Genomic DNA, 19,217 nt, shown 5'->3' with positions numbered 1-19,217 from the left:
AGTACATGTATTTCCATTCCAGCAATGAATACATATTATTTTATGTTGAGTCCAGCACTTTGCTATTCCATATAGCACTCATTCCATGCGATGAATTAAGTCCAATACTCTTTCGTTACTTCTAGCGCAGCACTGCATTTCCATGTCTCTAATTTTCAGTTATGCATTTCAATTATCCTAATTTCCAGTCATGCACTTTCAATTACTTTAATTTCCAGCTTTGTACCTTCAATATCATCTTCATTTCCATTAGCCATAGAATAGTTTGAAGTTCTTGTTCAAAGGCAAAAAAGACCCTTCAAAGGTGGTCATTCCAGACCTTCGTACAATCGCTTGATCCCTACAAATTTCTAACTGGATAACCGTTCAGATTTTTCTACTTTGAAACTATTGCAGTTCCTAGCACGCCCGCAACTCACACCCCTACCATTCCAAGTAATCTGGAAAGCGGAACCAGCGCTTTTTCGCGAGCCGAACATATTTTTTTTCACTCAACGGCGTCTTGCGACAATGGAAAGGTGGGGAATCCCTTTTTATATTTCCAAAACCCATACCAACATCAAAAATAAAAAAGGAAGCACTTATAGTGATACAGAGAGAAATTACAAAATTCTCTTAATTTTTCCCTTCAGAAAATAAAAAGGGTCGGAAATAAATTTTTCTCTCATTGACCAGGTATTTCGGGTTTGGAGAGCATGGCAACCTTGAGAAGATTTATCGTACCTTTCGATAGAATTTAATTGTTACAAGATTTATTCACATTGGATTGGGTATGTATAGACAGTTTTTGTATCGAATCGCGAAATACTGTAATACCCCTAAAATTAAAAAGAATAAAATTGGAATTTAAATTTCATTTTATGTGCATTTTTGTCTATTGATTTTGTAATTGTTGTATTTTGTTTGTTTTATTTTAAATTGTATTTTAAATGCCTTATTTGGTTAAGTATATTTTAATTAAATTAATTGTATTTTTGGTTGCTATGCTTACTTTAATTGTATTATTAATTATTTTCTTACATGGACGTAACTGTTTAATTAAATTAAGTGTATGATTATCTTTTAGGGTTTTAGTATTTTTATGGGCTTGCCGACATAATTACTTAGGATTTACGTTTAGGGTTTTTATTGACTTAGGTTTTGGAGTTAGTTATAAATATATAACTTATACGTCCCTAGGGTTTGATAACCCTATTCACGACACAGTGAAAATACAGAGAGTTTGGAGAGAATTGAACGAGAGAAAAACAGAACAAAACTTAGAAGGAGAACAGAGAGGGCCAAGGGAGAGTTGTGGTGGATTAAACCAAAACCATAGGAGGCTTGAAGGTGGTCAGTGGTTGCCGGAAATTAGGAAGACGACAACACAGTTTTGAGACCAAAGCTACAGGCAAGTTCTTCTACTTTCTCCTTCCCTTTGGCTCGTGTTCTGTGCACCTAGATAATCTCTAGGGTTTAATCAATCAGTAACTGGAATTTACATGTTTAATATATGTTATATTAATGATCTGGTTGTGTTGAAATCAAAACTGTTACAATTTCTACATGTCTCGTTTCAATTTTTAGTTCTTTAAGCATGTTGCTCTGTTGTAACTTTAGACTTTGTAATTTATTTCATCTACTGCAAACGAACCATGGGGATGTCATAGGGATTTATATAGGATTCTTAGGTTTAGTGGTGAAGAGGAACAGAGGGTTTGGAAGAGAACTGAAATTTCTTAAATTAGTTTCAGGGTTGTTCTGCAAACATATTGGTTTAATGGCTTTGTTTAATCTCTGTAATTGATTTCAAATTGTTGTTCTAAAACCATTGGGAGTCTGTTTTGGTATTAATAAGACCTTAGGATAAGTTTTTTTAAACCAACTGAATGGCAGAAACATGCCGGAGAAGAAGCAGAAAGCCAGAACGGAGCAGAACGGGGACATGGCCTCTCAAAGGAGGTGAGAGCCGGCTCCATGGATGTGGGAGCCGGCTCCCATACTCATTGAGCCGGCTCTACATTCTTAGAGCCGACTCCAGGCTCAAAAAAAGAGCCTGCTCTTGGAATTTAGAGCAGGCTCTTTCAAATAGGGATTTTCTGAATTTTTTTTTTTACGATCTATTTGCAACTGTTGGAGCATGGAAACTGTTTGGATGGGCCTGGGTCTACACAGAGGTATTAAGAAATTTATTTTGGGTGTAATTAAGACCTTAAGTTGATTAAAGTTGACCTCTAAGTCAATCGGACAAACAGTATAAAATTAAGGAATTTTCTATGCTGTTAACGGATGGAAGAGAAATAAATTGCTTAATTAAATTTCAGCAATTGTTATGGGATTTAGTAAGTTATTTAAACTTATTTTATATGCATGTTGAAGTATTTTAATAACCAATTGGACTTGTGGCATAGTGTATGGCTCCGTGCTAAAAGATGAAACAGAATACGAGTATACAACTTAGTACGTTGTTATCGGACGGAAGGAACTAAAATGCCTAGATTAGTTTAGCAATTAATTAGACTATACTATGATTATAAAACTTATTTGTAATGCATGATAGAGTCATATATATATTAGATGTGATCTACGCATGCTTTGGATGCTAGTTGTTGAACTTTTAAACCGTTTCCTGCAAATACATGGTTTAACTCTTGGATTTAAATTGCTGAAACTATAAATAGTCTTCTGTAATTATTTGGGATGGTTTTGGATTGTGAATTGCTATACTGTTATTTATAGGTTGTAATTTACATGATTTGGATGTTAATTGTGGGATCTTAGATATTATCATACAAGTAATTGGATTATGGTTTTGAACTGTAATTGCTGTAGTGTTGTATAAACTATTCTGCAATTACCTGACTTTTGGTTTTAATTATTAAATTGCTGTACTGTTATTGATAGTCTGTAATTTTTACATGATTTTGGATTTAAATTGCTGAATAAATATATTCTGTCAATTACATGGATATGGAGGATTGTATGCACCGGTATGAGACGGTGACATATTAGGGGACGGTTTAGCTCAAAACGCCTAAATCTAACCTAATGGATTAAAGGAATGGATTTAAAAATATTGAATCCTAATTGTGTTAAGTCAAATCAACTGCAACTAAGTTGAGTGGCTTCCTGGATTAATGGATGATAGTTAAGTCATATCAACTGAATAAGTGGATAGACTAACTAGCTTATTTATTGTATGCTAGTTCAATAAATATTTGAACTACATACCCTGGTTTTGGACGGACTTTATATATATGTTTATGGTACCACGAGATGAGCTTGAGCCTCAGACTCGTTGGTTAGGATGCGTATATGCAGTGGATGCGTAGCTGGCTATAGTAGGTTGAGGTGTACCCTGTTAGGTTTAGGTACTCATGCCTACCTTTGGGTGCGTTTTCGCATGTTGCCTTCTATTCAGGTTGGGACCCCTACTGTAGTCCAGTGAATGTCCCTTAGTGTGGATATATCTATATGTATGGACTAGATAGCTATTGTTGAGATATCTAGGGTGTATCTGCGTATCGAGTCACTGTTTGGATTGTAGTTAGAGAAGAATTTGCATGTGGGCCTGACCCACTCTTATTTTTACAGGTGTTTGTTAGTTCCAGACTTGGAGCTAGATCGTGCTGAGCAGATACAATTATTCACTCCACCGATGACCAGGGTTTTATTTCATATTTTAGACTTGGGTTTCAATTCCAATCTTTTGAGCTCAGTGAGATATTTAAGGGGTCCACTAGATGGATTCCCGAGTTGTAATAGAAATGGAGAAGTAGGATGTATTAGAATCATTCTTTGTTAATTAAATTTTATTTCTGAGGTTTTTGGATTATTATTCTAGTTTCTTTTCAGCAATTTATTTATTCTTGTTTTTCTTATTTGTATTCTGTGTTCGATTATTGTTAATTGATTTGATATCCTCGGGTTATCGGACGTGGGCCTGGCCAACCCGCATCCGAAAATTCGGAGGTATCACAAATACCCACCCGTTACAAAAGTCTTCTTGTTCTTCTGTCCAAAAACTCATATTTGATTCCATCAGAAGTCACTGCATTTTTTCATTCTATTCAAGAATACTATGCCTTACCAAAAAATAACAATAATAATTGAAAATTTCATTGCCAAATTCACTGGTCATTATTTTCAACACATATTATGGTGAATTTGTTTAACCTCAAGTTGGTTTACCTGGGCAAGTCATTTGATCATTCATACACTAAATTTAAGAATTGACTACTCACACATGGAACTAAAAAGAAAAAGATTTGACATTTTTTATCCTCTAAAATAATACTTTTTCCGTCCCAAAAAATAATGTTCAATTTTTTATTTTTGACTGTCCCAAAATAAATGTAAACTCATCCTCTTACAAATTAGATTTCTGAAAAAGAACATTTAATTTGGGAAACAGAGTTGCCTCAATAGTCCAGCAGATTAATGCTTTCTGTAAATCTTGAAGTGTTAGACTTCTCTACATCTATTTACTAATTTAATATTTAACACTCCTTGTCTTGAAAAAATAAAATAAAAAATTAGAGACAAAGGGAGTATGAAATAGGCTTATTTGAAGAAGCAATCTTATATTAAAATTTTCATGAGAAATTCGTTAAGAATTGACAAAAATAATACACTAATAAAATAAAAATATTGATTAAAGAGTTCATTAAACACACACACATAGAAAAGGAAATTGGAAAAGCTTGGTTTACATTGACATCCTACATAGAAACTTGCAATTAATTTGATACTCTAGAAAAACTTGGTAAGTTTGTTTGTTTGTTTGTTTATTTTTTTTTTATTTTTTTATTTTTTTTTTTCAGGTTACAAAAAAACACAGACAGAAAAACTAGAGAGCAGCCTCAATTGCTTAAATCAAACCAGGAGGCCAAACATCCCACTGAAGATCACTACACTTAGACCTGAGAGCCTATTTGCCAATGAAGTGAGCAACTCTGTTGCAAATTCTAGGAGTCCAGAGAAGCTTCCAAGAGTGCATATGAGGCAACAAACAAGCAATATCCTTTACGATAACAGAGGAGAAACCATCCAACGACTGGAGCTGCATAATGCGCTGGTTATCACCTTCAATATCAACATTTGTGTGACCCCACGAAGATAGAAGTTTCAGATTTTCCCTTAAAGTGAAAGCTTCTGCCGCTGCAGGCGATCCCACGCTCTCCAAAAAGAAAGAGGCGCACCGAACCGATCTCTTTTGTCATCCCTGAGAATGGATGGTTGACCGACTTGCAAGTCCAAGTCTTTACATTGGTCCCATTAATTAATTTGATACTCTTTCCCGCTAAGAAAAAGAAAAAGAAAAAGAAAAAGAAAAATATGTGGCTTGCGATTTGTTTTCACTGTAGAAAGTTTGTTGAATCCCTTTTTCTCTTCCCCAATCATAAAAAAATTAGTAAAAAAAGAGGCACTGATTCCGACATTAAGGTACTCTTATCCCTCTCAATAGTTGGAATCCAGACTTTAAAAGCATTTTTGTTTCTATATTCCACGGCTAACCATGTGGATCGCATCGTAGTCCCATCAGGAGGACCAGCTCTCACGTTCACTTTTAACAGAGGCTAACCAAGACAGCTACCAGAGTAACCTGACTGATCATGGGAAACAATAATCACAAATACATATAAATTTCAAGATCTTAAAATTTTATTATTTTTACATTTTATAATACATAAATATATAATTAAATATATATATATCTCAATTCATGATGACAAATTTTATTGAGATCAAGTCCAACGTCGAGATTATTTAACAATGAATTAAGCTGCAACTTCAAAAAATAGGCAAAACGTGGAAACTAATTTCTCTCTCTTGACCTTTTGTACACATAAAAGTTTATACGTGTTGTTTTATTAGTGTATATAATTGATGAGAATATGCATTTTTATAAAAGTTGAGAGAGTATCAGTTTTCTTTTTAGTAATTTTAATTTCACTTTCCAACAAAATAAGAAATAAATAATATAATATTAATATGATATCTATTTTATTTAACCACTAAATAATATAAATATATCACATGTTCAAATCATGTAGGAGAATAATAATTAAAATCAATACCACAATTATGGGGGCACCTTTGTAATTAAATAAATTACAAAACGGCACCACTCCAGCTCACTTAAACAAACAGGAAACTAGTTATAGTTTGGCAGCAGACCTTTTATTTTTGGTACTCCACTCCAGCAACAACCAACTCAATTATTCAAGCTACCTCTTCATATATGTATATATATATATAAGCCCATTATAGAGAAGGAAGATCAGTAATTATTCACACTCCATGGCCTTTAAATCACATGCTTTTATCTGCCATGTATTTTTCCTTGTGCACCTTTTTGGTAAGCACTGTGCTGCAGTGTCAGATACCAGAGCAAAATGTCACGCCCCGCCTATGGAGGTTATGCCACGCAGGCGACACGCAGACGCTGAGGAGGACGCTGCATGGCAACTGCATGGCAAGTGGAGTTTCTAGAGTCTTCCGGAATAGTCTAGAGTTATGTGGAAGTTTCTAGATATGTGTAGAAATGTGTAGAAGTGTGTGGAAGGTTCTAGAGTACTCCAGAGTTGTGTGGAGTAGTATGGAGAATTCTAGAATGTTGTAGATACTAGTAGATAAGTATGGAAGTGTGAAGAAGGTGGGAGAAGATTCTAGATAATCAATCTCCACCGTTGGTTAGAATGCATCCTAGCCGTCCATTAGGGATGGGGATGCCTATAAATAGAGGTAGGACTTCATTTTGTAGGCAACAAGTCCTAGAGTGAGTCTTGAGAGCCTTGTAGAGAACTTGAGTGCTAGCCTTGTACAAAGCATTCTTTGAAGTAATAGAAGTGTTTTTTCCTTGCCAACTTAAGTGCCTTAGTGTGTGTGAGTGTGCAAGCCAAGTGAGGAGAGGGCAAGGGCAACTACAACACTAGTAAGCGCACGAGGGGAGTGTGTTGGCTAAGGTGTGCACGGGAGTTAGGCTGACCAAGTACTTGCGAGAATGAAAGCAACGTCTTGGTGCCGCACGGGAGCAGCTAGAGTGGTGCTGAAACTCTAAGCCCGTGACAGTTGGTATCAGAGCAGGTTCGTCAAGGGAGCTTTGTTGGAGTAGACATGGCTAGCGGAGGAGACCACCAAGTCCACATCTTAGAGCAGAGCTTGGAGGAGAAGCTTGCCACACACTTGGTCTACACGGAGACTAAGTTTAATAGGCTCGAGAGAAGGATGGCGGAGCTCTACGAGCTGATTGATGGCATCGCCAACAAGGCGCAAGAGAAGGAAAGGGACTTGCATGATCTGGTAGACGACTTGCGCGTGGAGATTGCCGAGTGCAAGAAGGAATTCTCCCAGACGCGCGAGGTCGTGGTGAAGCCAAGGAAGAAGAAGGCGCCGGAGCCCAAGGAGTACGATGGGGCAAGGAATGCTCGCCAGATTGACAACTTCTTCTGGCACATGGAGCGGTACTTCGAGTGCATGGAGATCGAGGATGATGAGGAGAAGGTGCAGACAGGCACTATGTACCTCACGGACACTGCCGCTCTATGGTGGAGACAGCGCTTCACCGGTAGGGGCGCAAGAGCAGTTGATACATGGGAGGAGTTCAAGAGGCAGCTCAAGAGGCAGTTCTACCCTGAGTGCGTTGAGGACCTCGCCATGATCAACCTAAGGCGCCTGAAGCAGAGGGGCAGCATAAGGGAGTATGTGAAGGAGTACTCCAACTTGATGCTGGAGATCCTAGAGATGCCGGAGCGGCAACGTGTGTGCTTGTTCATTGATGGGCTGCAGTCTTGGGTGGCCACGGAGCTAAGGAGGAGGGAGCCTAGAGACTTGGCATCCGCAATGGCTATAGCGGAGCGCCTCGAAGACTTTAGGCGCGATGACAAGAGGGCCACGTCTCCCAAGAGGGACCACGGCAAAGGTGGGGGAGACCGGCGCTTCAAGAAACGGGGCTCGCCCAAGTCTAGCGATGATGAGCACAGCGATGAGGAGAGACGCCCACGCCATGATAAAGGTAAGGACCATGGAGAGAGGTCTAAGGCTAGTGGCAAAGGGGAGCGCCGCGATAAGGGCAAGTGGGAGCCGAAGTGCTACTTGTGCGAAGGGCCGCACATATTGCGACAATGCCCCAACAAGAAGACCATGAGCGCCCTTGTGAAGGATAAGGGCAAGGGCAGGGTGGACGATGCGGGCAGCGATGAAGATAGGTGCATGGGGGCTATGCAGATGCTGAGTAGCATGGCGCATGACACCAAGAAGAAGGGCAAGGCAAAGAAGGTAGCTGGGGTGCGCTATGTGGATGCGCAGCTTGGTGGCAAAGCCGTGCAAGCGTTGGTAGACACGGGTGCTACACACAACTTCATTACCCCGGAGGAGGCGCAACGACTTGGCTTGGAGATGCGCAAGACGGAGGGCTGGATCAAGGCCGTCAACTCCGAGGAGGCACGCGTGAGTAGAGTGTGCAAGGAGGTGGAGCTATGCATGCAAGGATGGAAGGGCAAGGCTGACTTCCAAGTTGCGGAGATGGACGACCACGACATGGTGCTGGGGCTGGAGTTCATGGACAGGAACAACGCCGCGCCACTACCATGCCTTGGTGCGTTGATGATACTTGGAGGCGAGGAAGGCAAGGCCGCATGCATGGTGCCGCTCGTGGGCAGGAAGGAGAGTCCAGAGGTGGCAGTCAACACGATGGAGCTCGTGAGGACTTCACATCTCCCGAAGGGCGCTCGTACGTTTGGGCCAAGGACATATGCGCAAGTGCTGATGACCTGCGAGAGGCTGGGTCAGCTAAAGAAACCGTGACGAGGGCGTCACGGAAATGGGTGGGGGAGAATGTCACGCCCCGCCTATGGAGGTTATGCCACGCAGGCGACACGCAGACGCTGAGGAGGACGCTGCATGGCAACTGCATGGCAAGTGGAGTTTCTAGAGTCTTCCGGAATAGTCTAGAGTTATGTGGAAGTTTCTAGATATGTGTAGAAATGTGTAGAAGTGTGTGGAAGGTTCTAGAGTACTCCAGAGTTGTGTGGAGTAGTATGGAGAATTCTAGAATGTTGTAGATACTAGTAGATAAGTATGGAAGTGTGAAGAAGGTGGGAGAAGATTCTAGATAATCAATCTCCACCGTTGGTTAGAATGCATCCTAGCCGTCCATTAGGGATGGGGATGCCTATAAATAGAGGTAGGACTTCATTTTGTAGGCAACAAGTCCTAGAGTGAGTCTTGAGAGCCTTGTAGAGAACTTGAGTGCTAGCCTTGTACAAAGCATTCTTTGAAGTAATAGAAGTGTTTTTTCCTTGCCAACTTAAGTGCCTTAGTGTGTGTGAGTGTGCAAGCCAAGTGAGGAGAGGGCAAGGGCAACTACAACACTAGTAAGCGCACGAGGGGAGTGTGTTGGCTAAGGTGTGCACGGGAGTTAGGCTGACCAAGTACTTGCGAGAATGAAAGCAACGTCTTGGTGCCGCACGGGAGCAGCTAGAGTGGTGCTGAAACTCTAAGCCCGTGACAAAAAGCTAGCTTTTCCGGAAGCTCTTCTTTGATTCCATTTTCCATTCTATTCAAGAATCGCTCTGCTGTCATATTCATAAAAATAACATTTTATAAGGAAAACATTTTAACATCCGACAAAGATATTTTTCTCCAAAGTAGGACTATTTTAAGAAGCAATATTTAATTACTTTTATTTAAAGTATTAAGGGTGGGTTCTACTGCATAAATTTGAAATTAACGAAATTTTTAGTTTAATTTTCTGAATTACTTTCCTCCAATATTCAAATTATAAGACTCCAATTTTATGTAGTCAAACATAACCTAAAAGCTATCTGGGCTTGGAACAACAAAAAGATTTGACATTTGTTTTAGTGTTTTCCTGTGCTAATTCAACTTTATTAGCATCCCATCAAGAATTAAGATTTTTCATTTTTATCCATGGTTCTCAAGAGTTTACTACATTAATAAGCTTACTATGGCAACTAGATTAAACCTTTAAACACTTTTATTCAATTTTTACATGTCAAAAATTTTATTCATTCATCTTGTTTGATTCTCTTAACAAATTTGTTGAGATGTCTGAAAACTTGTCTTATCTAACCAGGTTGTATAACATTATTTTCTAAAAACAAGCAAAGTATAATAAATTCCACTAAATTTCCAACCTGCAAGGCAATAGCTCGTTGCATCTTGTGATTTTTATTCATCTTTCATGGGAACTTACTAGGATTTGACAAAGAATTTATGAAAAGGCTTTGAAAAAGAAAGTATCACTCCAAGAGTTTATGAATGAATTAAGATTAAAGGATACGGTTTGGTGGTACTTTCTCATATTCTAAAATAAAATGTCAAGAGTGTTTAAATCCTAAAGAAACAGATAATAATAATAAATTAATTAAAAAGTTCATAACGAGTGTTATCTCATATTTGTCTGATAAAGAAATGGAGAAAGTTTGTTTCACTTTAACAACATCCATCCTATATAGAAGAGACATAAACAAACTTGCAAATTACGATAGATTGAAGTCTTTATTTACATAGTTGCGTTTAATTACTTTGATACCCTCTACCCACAAAGAAAAAGGAAATTGTGTGGCATCCATGGATTTGTTTTCCCTCTAGAAAGTTTGTTCAAACCGATAAAAATGAGTTTGATATATTCTTTGAAAAATCACAATTTAATACATAGAATTAAAGGGAAATGGATGATTTCAGTACTCCAAGGCTAACCACGAAAGGTAGTGGATCTCACCTTAGTGGCATCAGGAGGGTCATCTATCACATTCCGGACTAATTCACTTTTAACAAAGGCTAACCATGAAAGCTACTTCACTAGGCAAAGGATAATAATAATTAATTTAAAATCAACGCCACAAACTGACAAACACCATGCACCACAGCACATATGTAATTTCATGAGATCAATATACATATATGTACATACATGGGGATCATAAATGAAAATTTTATTTCACTTTTAATCACGTACCCTGCACTTGCACTTGCAATTGGAGTTACCATCCAAATAATTTTCAAATTAAGAGAATTAAGTTGACCAAAAGACAGTTGGCAAAAAAAAAAAACAAAGCTTACTATCGAAAACATTTAGAAGATATTACTACCGACTTTTGTTATCATTAATAAATAATGAGTTCATATATGTTTTTTTTTTTTTTTTTTCTTTTTTTTTTAAATTACTAAAAATTGACACACCCATTTATTTCTATCAGCATTTCAATTCTCAACGTTCCTATAATTTCTTTGATAGGTACGGGACATTTCATACATTCTCTATGACTTTTAAAACCCTAGCCCATGAATTTGATGTGGTACACTCTTTTAAAGCAGTAAGGCAGCTAGCTTGGTTCAATTTTTTAAAGACAATTCTCAAGAAATAAAAGAATTTTAAGGGACAAGTTTTTTAAAATTAGTCTTTTTTAACTGAATTTTAAATAATTGCAACAACGCATGTTTTTATACAATTTTTTACTTTTCAAAATTTTGGTATATCCTGAATTAGGATCATCTCTTAATGCAATAATTTTAAATTGTTAATATAATAACTTTAAATTAAAAATATTAAATTATTAATTTAATAATATTTTATGTGATAAATGCACCACATAAATATTACTTCCTCTATTTCAAAAATATATATATTTTTTTAGAGGATCTGATTCACAAACGATTTTTTAAAAGAGGCATCTTCTTTGACACAGGCCGGACATTGTTGGTGGATGAAAGTATTAACTAAAGTTGTTGCATTGTGATCTATGTTGCACAGTTAATTTACTACCCTACCCTACCGGCCTCATTATCAAGAAGTAGAAGGTTGATTTTGTTTTCCCTCGATGGCGTCTTGCGACAATAGAAAGGTGGTGGAATCCCTTTTTATATTTCCAATACCCATACCAACATCAAAAATAAAAAAGGGTAGCACCGATAGTGATATGCCAGAGAAATTACAAAATTCTCCTAATTCCAATCCATCCATCTATCTATCGCTTTTGCAGTCCATAGATAGATAAGAGTCTTTTTGTAAGAAAATAAAATTAACAGAAGAAGTAAATTATCCTGGTGAAATTATACAGAGCATCATTAACATATTGGAGTTCAGTTGTTCAAAAAGTTCACTTGATTTTAGGGCATGGCTTTTGGTCATACTCATCGAAATCGAGTATATCAATGCACTTAAATCCAAATCATTGGGCGTTAATGCAACCCCTAATTTGCTTTGGAAGATATGTCTAGGTGTGTGTAATTCATTTACAAGGAGTGGAACGATCGTATCCTTCGGTAAAGCCTAGTTGTTATAAGAGAAGATTTGTTCCATGTCAAATTGGGGTATATTATATACAGACAATTTTTGTATCGGATTACGATATCCACCTGTTACACAAGCCTTCTTGCCGATCAGTAGAGAAGCTCATATTTGATTCCATCATAAGTAACTGTTTTTTTCCCATTCTATTCACGAATACTCCGCCTTATCAAAAAATAACAATAATAATTGGAAAATTCATTGCCAAATTTAGTGGTTCATTATTTTCAGCAGAATTTGTTTAACCTCAAGTTGGCTTAAGTGGACAAGTCATTTGATCATTGATGAATCAAATTTAAGAATTTAATACTTACAATTCGTTGAAATTGACTACTCACAATTCGTTGAAAGGGGAGGGGGTGCGTCAGTATCAACTAAAAATAAAAAAGATTAGATATTTTTTGTTCTTTAAAATAATACTTGATCTGTCTCAAAATATAATGTCCAACTTTTCAATTTTGACTGTTCCCAAAATAAATGTAAACCCATTCACTTAAAAAGTTTGATTTTTAAAAAAGAATGTTTAATCTGGAACGCCTCGATAGCCTAGTAGACTAGTGCCTCCCGTGAATCTTGAATTATCAGACTTTGATCATCTACATCTACTAACTTAATATTTAACATTTCTTGTTTTGAAAAATAAAAAATAAAAATTAGAGGAAAGAGGGAGTATGAAATAGACTTCTTTGAAGAAGCAATCTTAAATTATAATTTTCATGAGAAATTCGTTAAGAATTGACAGAGTATCAACAAAAGGCTTTAAAAAAATAAAGTAAATAAAAAACTTAATTAAGAAAAGTTCATTACACACAGTGACATAGAAAAAGAAAAATGACTTGCAAGTCCAAGTCTTTTACATGGGTCCCTTTTAATTAATTTGATACTCATTCCACTAAGAAAAAGAAAAAGAAACATGTGTGGCATGCGCCTCTCTCTTCCCCCAATCATATAAAAATTAGTAAAAAGGAGGCACCGATTCGACAGAAATGTACTCTCTCTCTCTTTCTCTCAAAATACTTGGAATCTAGACTTTAAAAGCATTTTTGTTTCTACATTCCACGGCTAACCATGTGGATCGCAGCCTAGTCGCATCAGGAGGACCAGCTCTCACGTTCACTTTTAACAAAGGCTAACCATGATAGCCACCTACCCAAGTAACCTGACTGAACAGAGAATAATAATTAAAATCAATACCACAATTACAAACTCTATCCACATAAAAGTACTTTATAGCGGCACCTTTGTAATTAAATAAATTACAAAAGGGCACCACTCCAAATCACTTAAACAGACAGGAAACTAGTTAGTTTAGCAGCAGACCTTTTATTCTAGGCACTCCTACTCCAGCAACAACCAACTCAATTATTCAAGCTAGCTCTTCATATATATACATAAGCCCAATAAAACGAAGGAAGATCAGTAATTATTCACACTCCATGGCCTGTAAATCACACGCTTTTATCTGCCATGTATTCTTCCTTGTGCACATTTTTGGTCAGCACTGTGCTGCAATATCAGATAACATAACAAAAGGTAGTAGTTTGATAAGTGAAGACGAATCTCTGATATCTGCGGGACAAAGATTCCAACTAGGGTTTTTTAACCTGACTGATGATCAAAGATATCTGGGTGTGCGGTACTACAATTTCTCAAATCCACCAACAATTGTTTGGGTTGCCAATCGAGATACACCACTGCCAGCATCAGTGACGGGGTATTTTGGGGTTGGAGAGCATGGCAACCTCGTGCTGATGGATGAAAAAGGAAATACTTCCTACTTCTACACCGATCCCCAAAGCTCTCAGCCTTATTCTGGCACGATGGTGAAGCTTTTGGATTCCGGGAACTTGGTTTTAAGTGATGCTCAATCTGGAAACACCATTTGGCAAAGCTTCGATCATCCAACCAATACATTTCTTCCAGGTATGAAGATGGATGAAAACCTGAAGTTGACTTCTTGGAGAAGTGGTGATGACCCGGGAACCGGAAACTTTACCTTCGAGAAAGATAAGGGAGGTGATTACCTCTACAACATCCAGAAAAGGTCAATCACATACTGGAAAAATGGAGAGTCAGGTGCATTCATCAGCTACAATGATATGAGTGCATCTGTAGTGCGTTTCTTATCTAATTTTACTACTAATACTTCTAGATCTATCAACTATACATTTGGATCAATTTCGGGTTATGATAATAGGCGGTTGGTGATGGATGATTCTGGGCAGATACAGTTGTTCAAATGGGATAATAAAATGAAGAAATGGTCTCTGATATGGTCAGAGCCGAGAGACCAATGCAGTGTGTATAATTATTGTGGAAACTTTGGCAGCTGCAATAGTAAGAACAGATTGGTATGCAAGTGCTTGCCAGGGTTCAAGCCTAACTTTCCTGATAATTGGAATTCTGGAGATTTTTCTGGTGGGTGTACTAGAAAGTCAACCACATGTACTGGGAGCGACGCCTTCTTGAATTTGACCAAGATCAAAGTAAAGAACCCAGACTACAAGTACCCTAATGCAAACTCTGAGGAAGAATGCAAAGACGAGTGCCTTCACAACTGCCAATGCTTGGCATATTCGTATGTTGTACCACTAAATTTGGTACGTGGTAGCAGCAGTGAGAAAGCATGCTGGATGTGGACGACCACGAATGGGGAACTCGGTAATTTACAGGAGGAGTATGCTGCTGCTGCCAATGCTCTCTGTTTGCGTGTCAAGGCTTCCGATATAGGTAGGCTTTCTGTTTCTGAATTTTTTTTTATTTGATCACAAACTCTATGGAACTCAAAAGGAAAAATTGCACTAGTGTTGCCCTCAAATAATGCTCCAAATGACCTCAGTTGTTAAGCAGTAACACGGGATCAATTTGTTTAAAACTCGGTTTGGGCTTGTTTTGTTAAATAAACCATCCAAGTTCAAGCTTGGCTTGTGAAAACTAAGCTCATGTAGGCTTTCGTGTGCACAATAAAAAACGAGGGCTTGTATAAGTTCATGATTGTAGGGGCTTGTACAAGTTCATGATTGTAGGTTCACGTTGTAGGGGCTTGTATAAGTTCATGATTGTAGGTTCACGAACACAAGCTTGTGTAAGCTCGTATAAGTTCATAAACGAGCCAAAGCATCTTGGACACAGCCCAAACCAAGCCTGAACTGAACCACAAATGAACCAGCTGAGCAGAGCCTGCACAGACTGAATCTTGGCTTCATTTGCATCCATCCCTTTGAGGTTTGAACACAAAACTACAAAATTAGTAAGGCCAACTCAAATTCGCACAAACTGCTCAGTTTTCAAAACTAATTACTAACTCTGTATTTGGCAGGATTAACAACCAGAAACTGTGACACTTGTGGCACAAATTTTATTCCCTATCCACTAAGCACTGGACCGAACTGTGGTGATTCCACGTACTTCAGCTTCCTCTGCAATTCCTTGACAGGCCATCTTAGCTTCCGCACACCCAGGAACATCTTCCAAGTCACTAGCATCAATCCAGATACAAATAAATTTGTCATTCAATCAAAAAGTTCTGAGAAGTGTGAGGCAAGAGGTTCAGGAGAAGAGCTACAGCTGAACGCATCACTTCCCTTTAATATCACAGCTGACTGGTGCTACACTGATCCGGGTTCTCGTAATTCTCATATACCCATGAAAGGATGGAATGAAATAGAGATTGCTTGGAAACCACCACAAGAGCCGACCTGTAATTCATCCAAAGACTGCAAAGATTGGCCTAATTCTAGTTGCAATATAACAGAAAATGGGAACGCAAGGTGCCTTTGCATTGCAAACTATCACTGGAATGGCTCTAGTTTAAATTGTACTCAAGGTGAGGTTGCTACATTATGCATGTCAATATTAAGACAATCGATCAGCCATTGATTATGCAATCGGAGAAAATCTAAAATGCCAAATAAAATGAAAAGTAATACTTCCTCAGTTTAATTTTATCTACTTTTTTGGGCATTCCTAACAGAATCATAGATGACCAGACTTCCTTTCTCCACATAAAAGTAACAAATTAGTCCCTTTTTTTATTCCAGGAGTTAGCAACAACACTAAGCAACCTGGGGAATCTGAGCATAAGGATGTGTCGGTTTCTTTGAAATCCGTGATTATCTTTGTCATTGTTATTGTTATTGTTGTGGTTGTACTCTTATGCAGCATTAGCTACATTATATACCGAAGAATTTTTGTGGCGAAAAGAGAAGGTAAAACTAGTTTTAAACAATGAATATACATGCATTATGCATGAATATATATATATATATATATATAGTTTCTTTCTTCTTTTTGCTTATTGTGTGTCTCTCACTAAGAAACTCGATTTTTTAGGTAATATTCCCAATAACAAGTTGTTATGTTTTGACTTCAGAAAGCAGACAAAGAATCCAAGGAAATCCTGTTCTTCACTCGTTTGATAGTGAAAAACGAGTCAAGGACTTGATAAGCTCAAGAGAGTTTGAAGAAGAAGATAAGCAAGGCATTGATGTACCTTTTTTTGATTTGGAAAGCATACTTACTGCTACAGAAAACTTCTCAGAAGCAAATAAGCTTGGACAAGGGGGATTTGGGCCTGTTTACAAGGTTATAATCCTTTTGGTCAATAAGTTATTAATATTGTTCTTTAACTATTGCATCACAATGATAGTGTGTTTCAGGGTAAGTTTCATGGAGGAAAAGAAATTGCCGTGAAAAGGTTGTCAAGCCATTCTGGACAAGGCTTGCAGGAATTTAAGAATGAAGTAGTGTTAATTGCAAAACTTCAACACAGAAATCTCGTTAGACTTTTGGGCTATTGCATCAAAGGAGATGAAAAGATATTACTCTACGAATATATGCCCAACAAAAGCTTAGATGCCTTCATATTTGGTTAGCCTCTATACTGATATTCTTAGACTTTTAGTGCATGCATATTACTATTTTTGTTTAACAGAAACCAAAGATAGCTTTACTAAAATTATGCTTTGCAATGGAAACCTTGCAAGATCCAACGATCTGCATGTTATTGGATTGGGAGAAACGCTTTGACATCATTTTGGGGGTCGCTCGAGGACTTCTTTATCTTCACCAAGATTCTAGATTGAGGATTATTCATAGAGATTTGAAAACAAGCAACATTCTATTAGATGAGGAGATGAACCCGAAAATTTCAGACTTTGGCTTGGCAAGGATAATGGGCAGCAAAGAAATAGAAGCAAACACAAACAAAATTATCGGATCCTAGTAAGTATAGCAGTCTTGGTCTGAGCATCAAAGCTAGTATTACTAAGTTTTGCAGCACAGATGAAGTCATCTTTTAGGGGAAAAAGGTTGTGACATATTTAATACTAAATGCTTTGAACATTTGATATAATGCAGTGGTTATATGTCTCCAGAGTATGCATTAGATGGGTTGTTTTCAGTTAAGTCTGACGTCTTTAGCTACGGAGTTGTTTTACTCGAGATTATTAGTGGGAAAAAGAACACAGGATTTTATCAATCTGAACAAGCCTCGAACCTTTTAGGTTATGTAAGTGCTGCTTATCAAAACTTTCTCAAACCCAACAATATTTTGATCATTATTGTTTAGTTAGCTTCTGATTCCATAACTATCTGACTCAGGCATGGAGATTATGGAGAGAGGATAAGACACTGGATCTGATGGATCAAACGCTGGTTGAATCATGTAACAGAAGTGAAGTCCTGAAGTGCATAATTGTTGGGTTATTATGCGTACAAGAAGATCCTGGTGATCGTCCCACCATGTCAAATGTACTTTTCATGCTGGGAAGTGAAATTGCAACTCTTCCAAATCCTAAACAACCAGCTTTTGTTGCAAGGAGAAAATTTACTACCACACCTTCTTCTTCTTCCAGTAAACCAGAAACTCTCACCAATAATGAGTTAACAGCCACTCTAGAAGAAGGCCGCTAGGGAACATTCTCTTTATCCGGAAATATCTTTCTATAACACTGTTCATTTGGTGTTAAGAAATTTCAATCTACATGTATATCTCTCTCCCTCTATGTCTGCCAACTTAAAGATGTGGTTGAGAATTGCACCCTTGTAGTATATACAGGAGACCTTGGGTCTCCTATTGTGTGTAGCAAAGCTGTGTATCAGTGAATTGTTTACAATACAAGCAATATTGTACTCAAGTTGTGTATTAGTGATGTAATAGCATTATTTGCTTCTTAGATTCAAGTCCCACCACCATTTCAGTCCAACATTTGGTATCAGAGCTTTCACTTTGCTTAACATTCAGGTATAAACTAGATTACCCATTTACTGTGTGTGTTTATATGTGTTTTTAATTACAGTACATTGGGGGAATTATGTAGCATCTTTAAGTTATACAGGCCGGAGTGGAGTTGTTCACAAAGTTCAGTTGATTTGAGGGCATGGCTTTTGGTCATTCAAATGAGAGTTAAATCTAATTGGACCTCGAGTTCTAATGCAACCCCTAATTTCCTTTTGAAACTATGTATGTGTAGGTGAGGTGAGTGTCTGTAATTCATATAGAAGGAGCGAGAATAATCGTACCTTTTGGTAGAGCTCAGTCTTCTTCTGAATTGGTCCAGAAAGCTCATCTTTGATTCTACCAGAAGCCGCCTCCTTTCCATTTTATTCAAAATTGCTGCTCTGTTTTGGATTACAACAATGGCCAGATCGAGAATACCTAACTCATTTGCTCAAATTTGTGGTTGTGTTGTTTGGGCACTGTGAGTTGTTGCCTTTGCCTTGTTTTATGCCCTTCATTGGGTTGGACCTCTTCTCATGGGCTGTTGAGTTTTTGTTCCCTGCTTGTGGGCTCGTATCGACTATTTGCATTCGGTGTGTATTTATTTGGTCCTTAGTTTTTTTTTTTTTTTTGGGGTATTGTATGGTTCATTCTTTGCCTTGCTGAGAAAAGAAAAGAAAAAAAAAAAAAAAATATATATAT

General features: G+C 37.6%; 1 protein-coding gene and 1 long non-coding RNA gene across 2 annotated transcripts; one reads left to right on the top strand and one right to left on the bottom strand.

The window, feature by feature from the left end:
- Positions 1-13,063: 13,063 nt before the first annotated feature.
- LOC132308037 (uncharacterized) lies at positions 13,064-13,753 on the bottom strand. The gene is made up of 2 exons (XR_009482364.1): positions 13,616-13,753; positions 13,064-13,458 (listed from the first exon to the last, which is right to left on the bottom strand). It is a non-coding gene; the product is annotated as an uncharacterized LOC132308037 (long non-coding RNA).
- Positions 13,545-18,478, top strand: LOC132308032 (G-type lectin S-receptor-like serine/threonine-protein kinase At4g03230). Its single transcript, XM_059805988.1, has 8 exons — positions 13,545-15,025; positions 15,615-16,121; positions 16,336-16,503; positions 16,668-16,879; positions 16,954-17,164; positions 17,281-17,518; positions 17,654-17,804; positions 17,897-18,478. Exons 1-8 carry the CDS (start codon positions 13,732-13,734, stop codon positions 18,206-18,208), a joined length of 3,093 nt encoding a protein of 1,030 aa, XP_059661971.1. The 5' UTR covers positions 13,545-13,731; the 3' UTR covers positions 18,209-18,478.
- Positions 18,479-19,217: the final 739 nt, after the last annotated feature.

The sequence above is a fragment of the Cornus florida genome, unplaced genomic scaffold (genome assembly GCF_030987335.1).
Source record: "Cornus florida cultivar Cherokee Brave unplaced genomic scaffold, ASM3098733v1 CherokeeBrave_3.0.0_Hap2_Chr05, whole genome shotgun sequence".
NCBI lineage: Eukaryota > Viridiplantae > Streptophyta > Magnoliopsida > Cornales > Cornaceae > Cornus > Cornus florida.
The sequence above is the reverse complement of the archived record's forward strand: the minus strand, read 5'-3'. Positions and strand labels throughout refer to the sequence as shown.

Excerpts from the sequence above, each read along its gene's own strand:
- LOC132308032 (XM_059805988.1), top strand. The coding sequence starts at position 13,732 with ATGGCCTGTAAATCACACGCTTTTATCTGCCATGTATTCTTCCTTGTG. Across the intron at positions 16,504-16,667 it reads TTTTGTGGCGAAAAGAGAAG|AAAGCAGACAAAGAATCCAA; the intron begins GTAAAACTAGTT and ends TTTTGACTTCAG. Across the intron at positions 16,880-16,953 it reads GATTTGGGCCTGTTTACAAG|GGTAAGTTTCATGGAGGAAA; the intron begins GTTATAATCCTT and ends AGTGTGTTTCAG.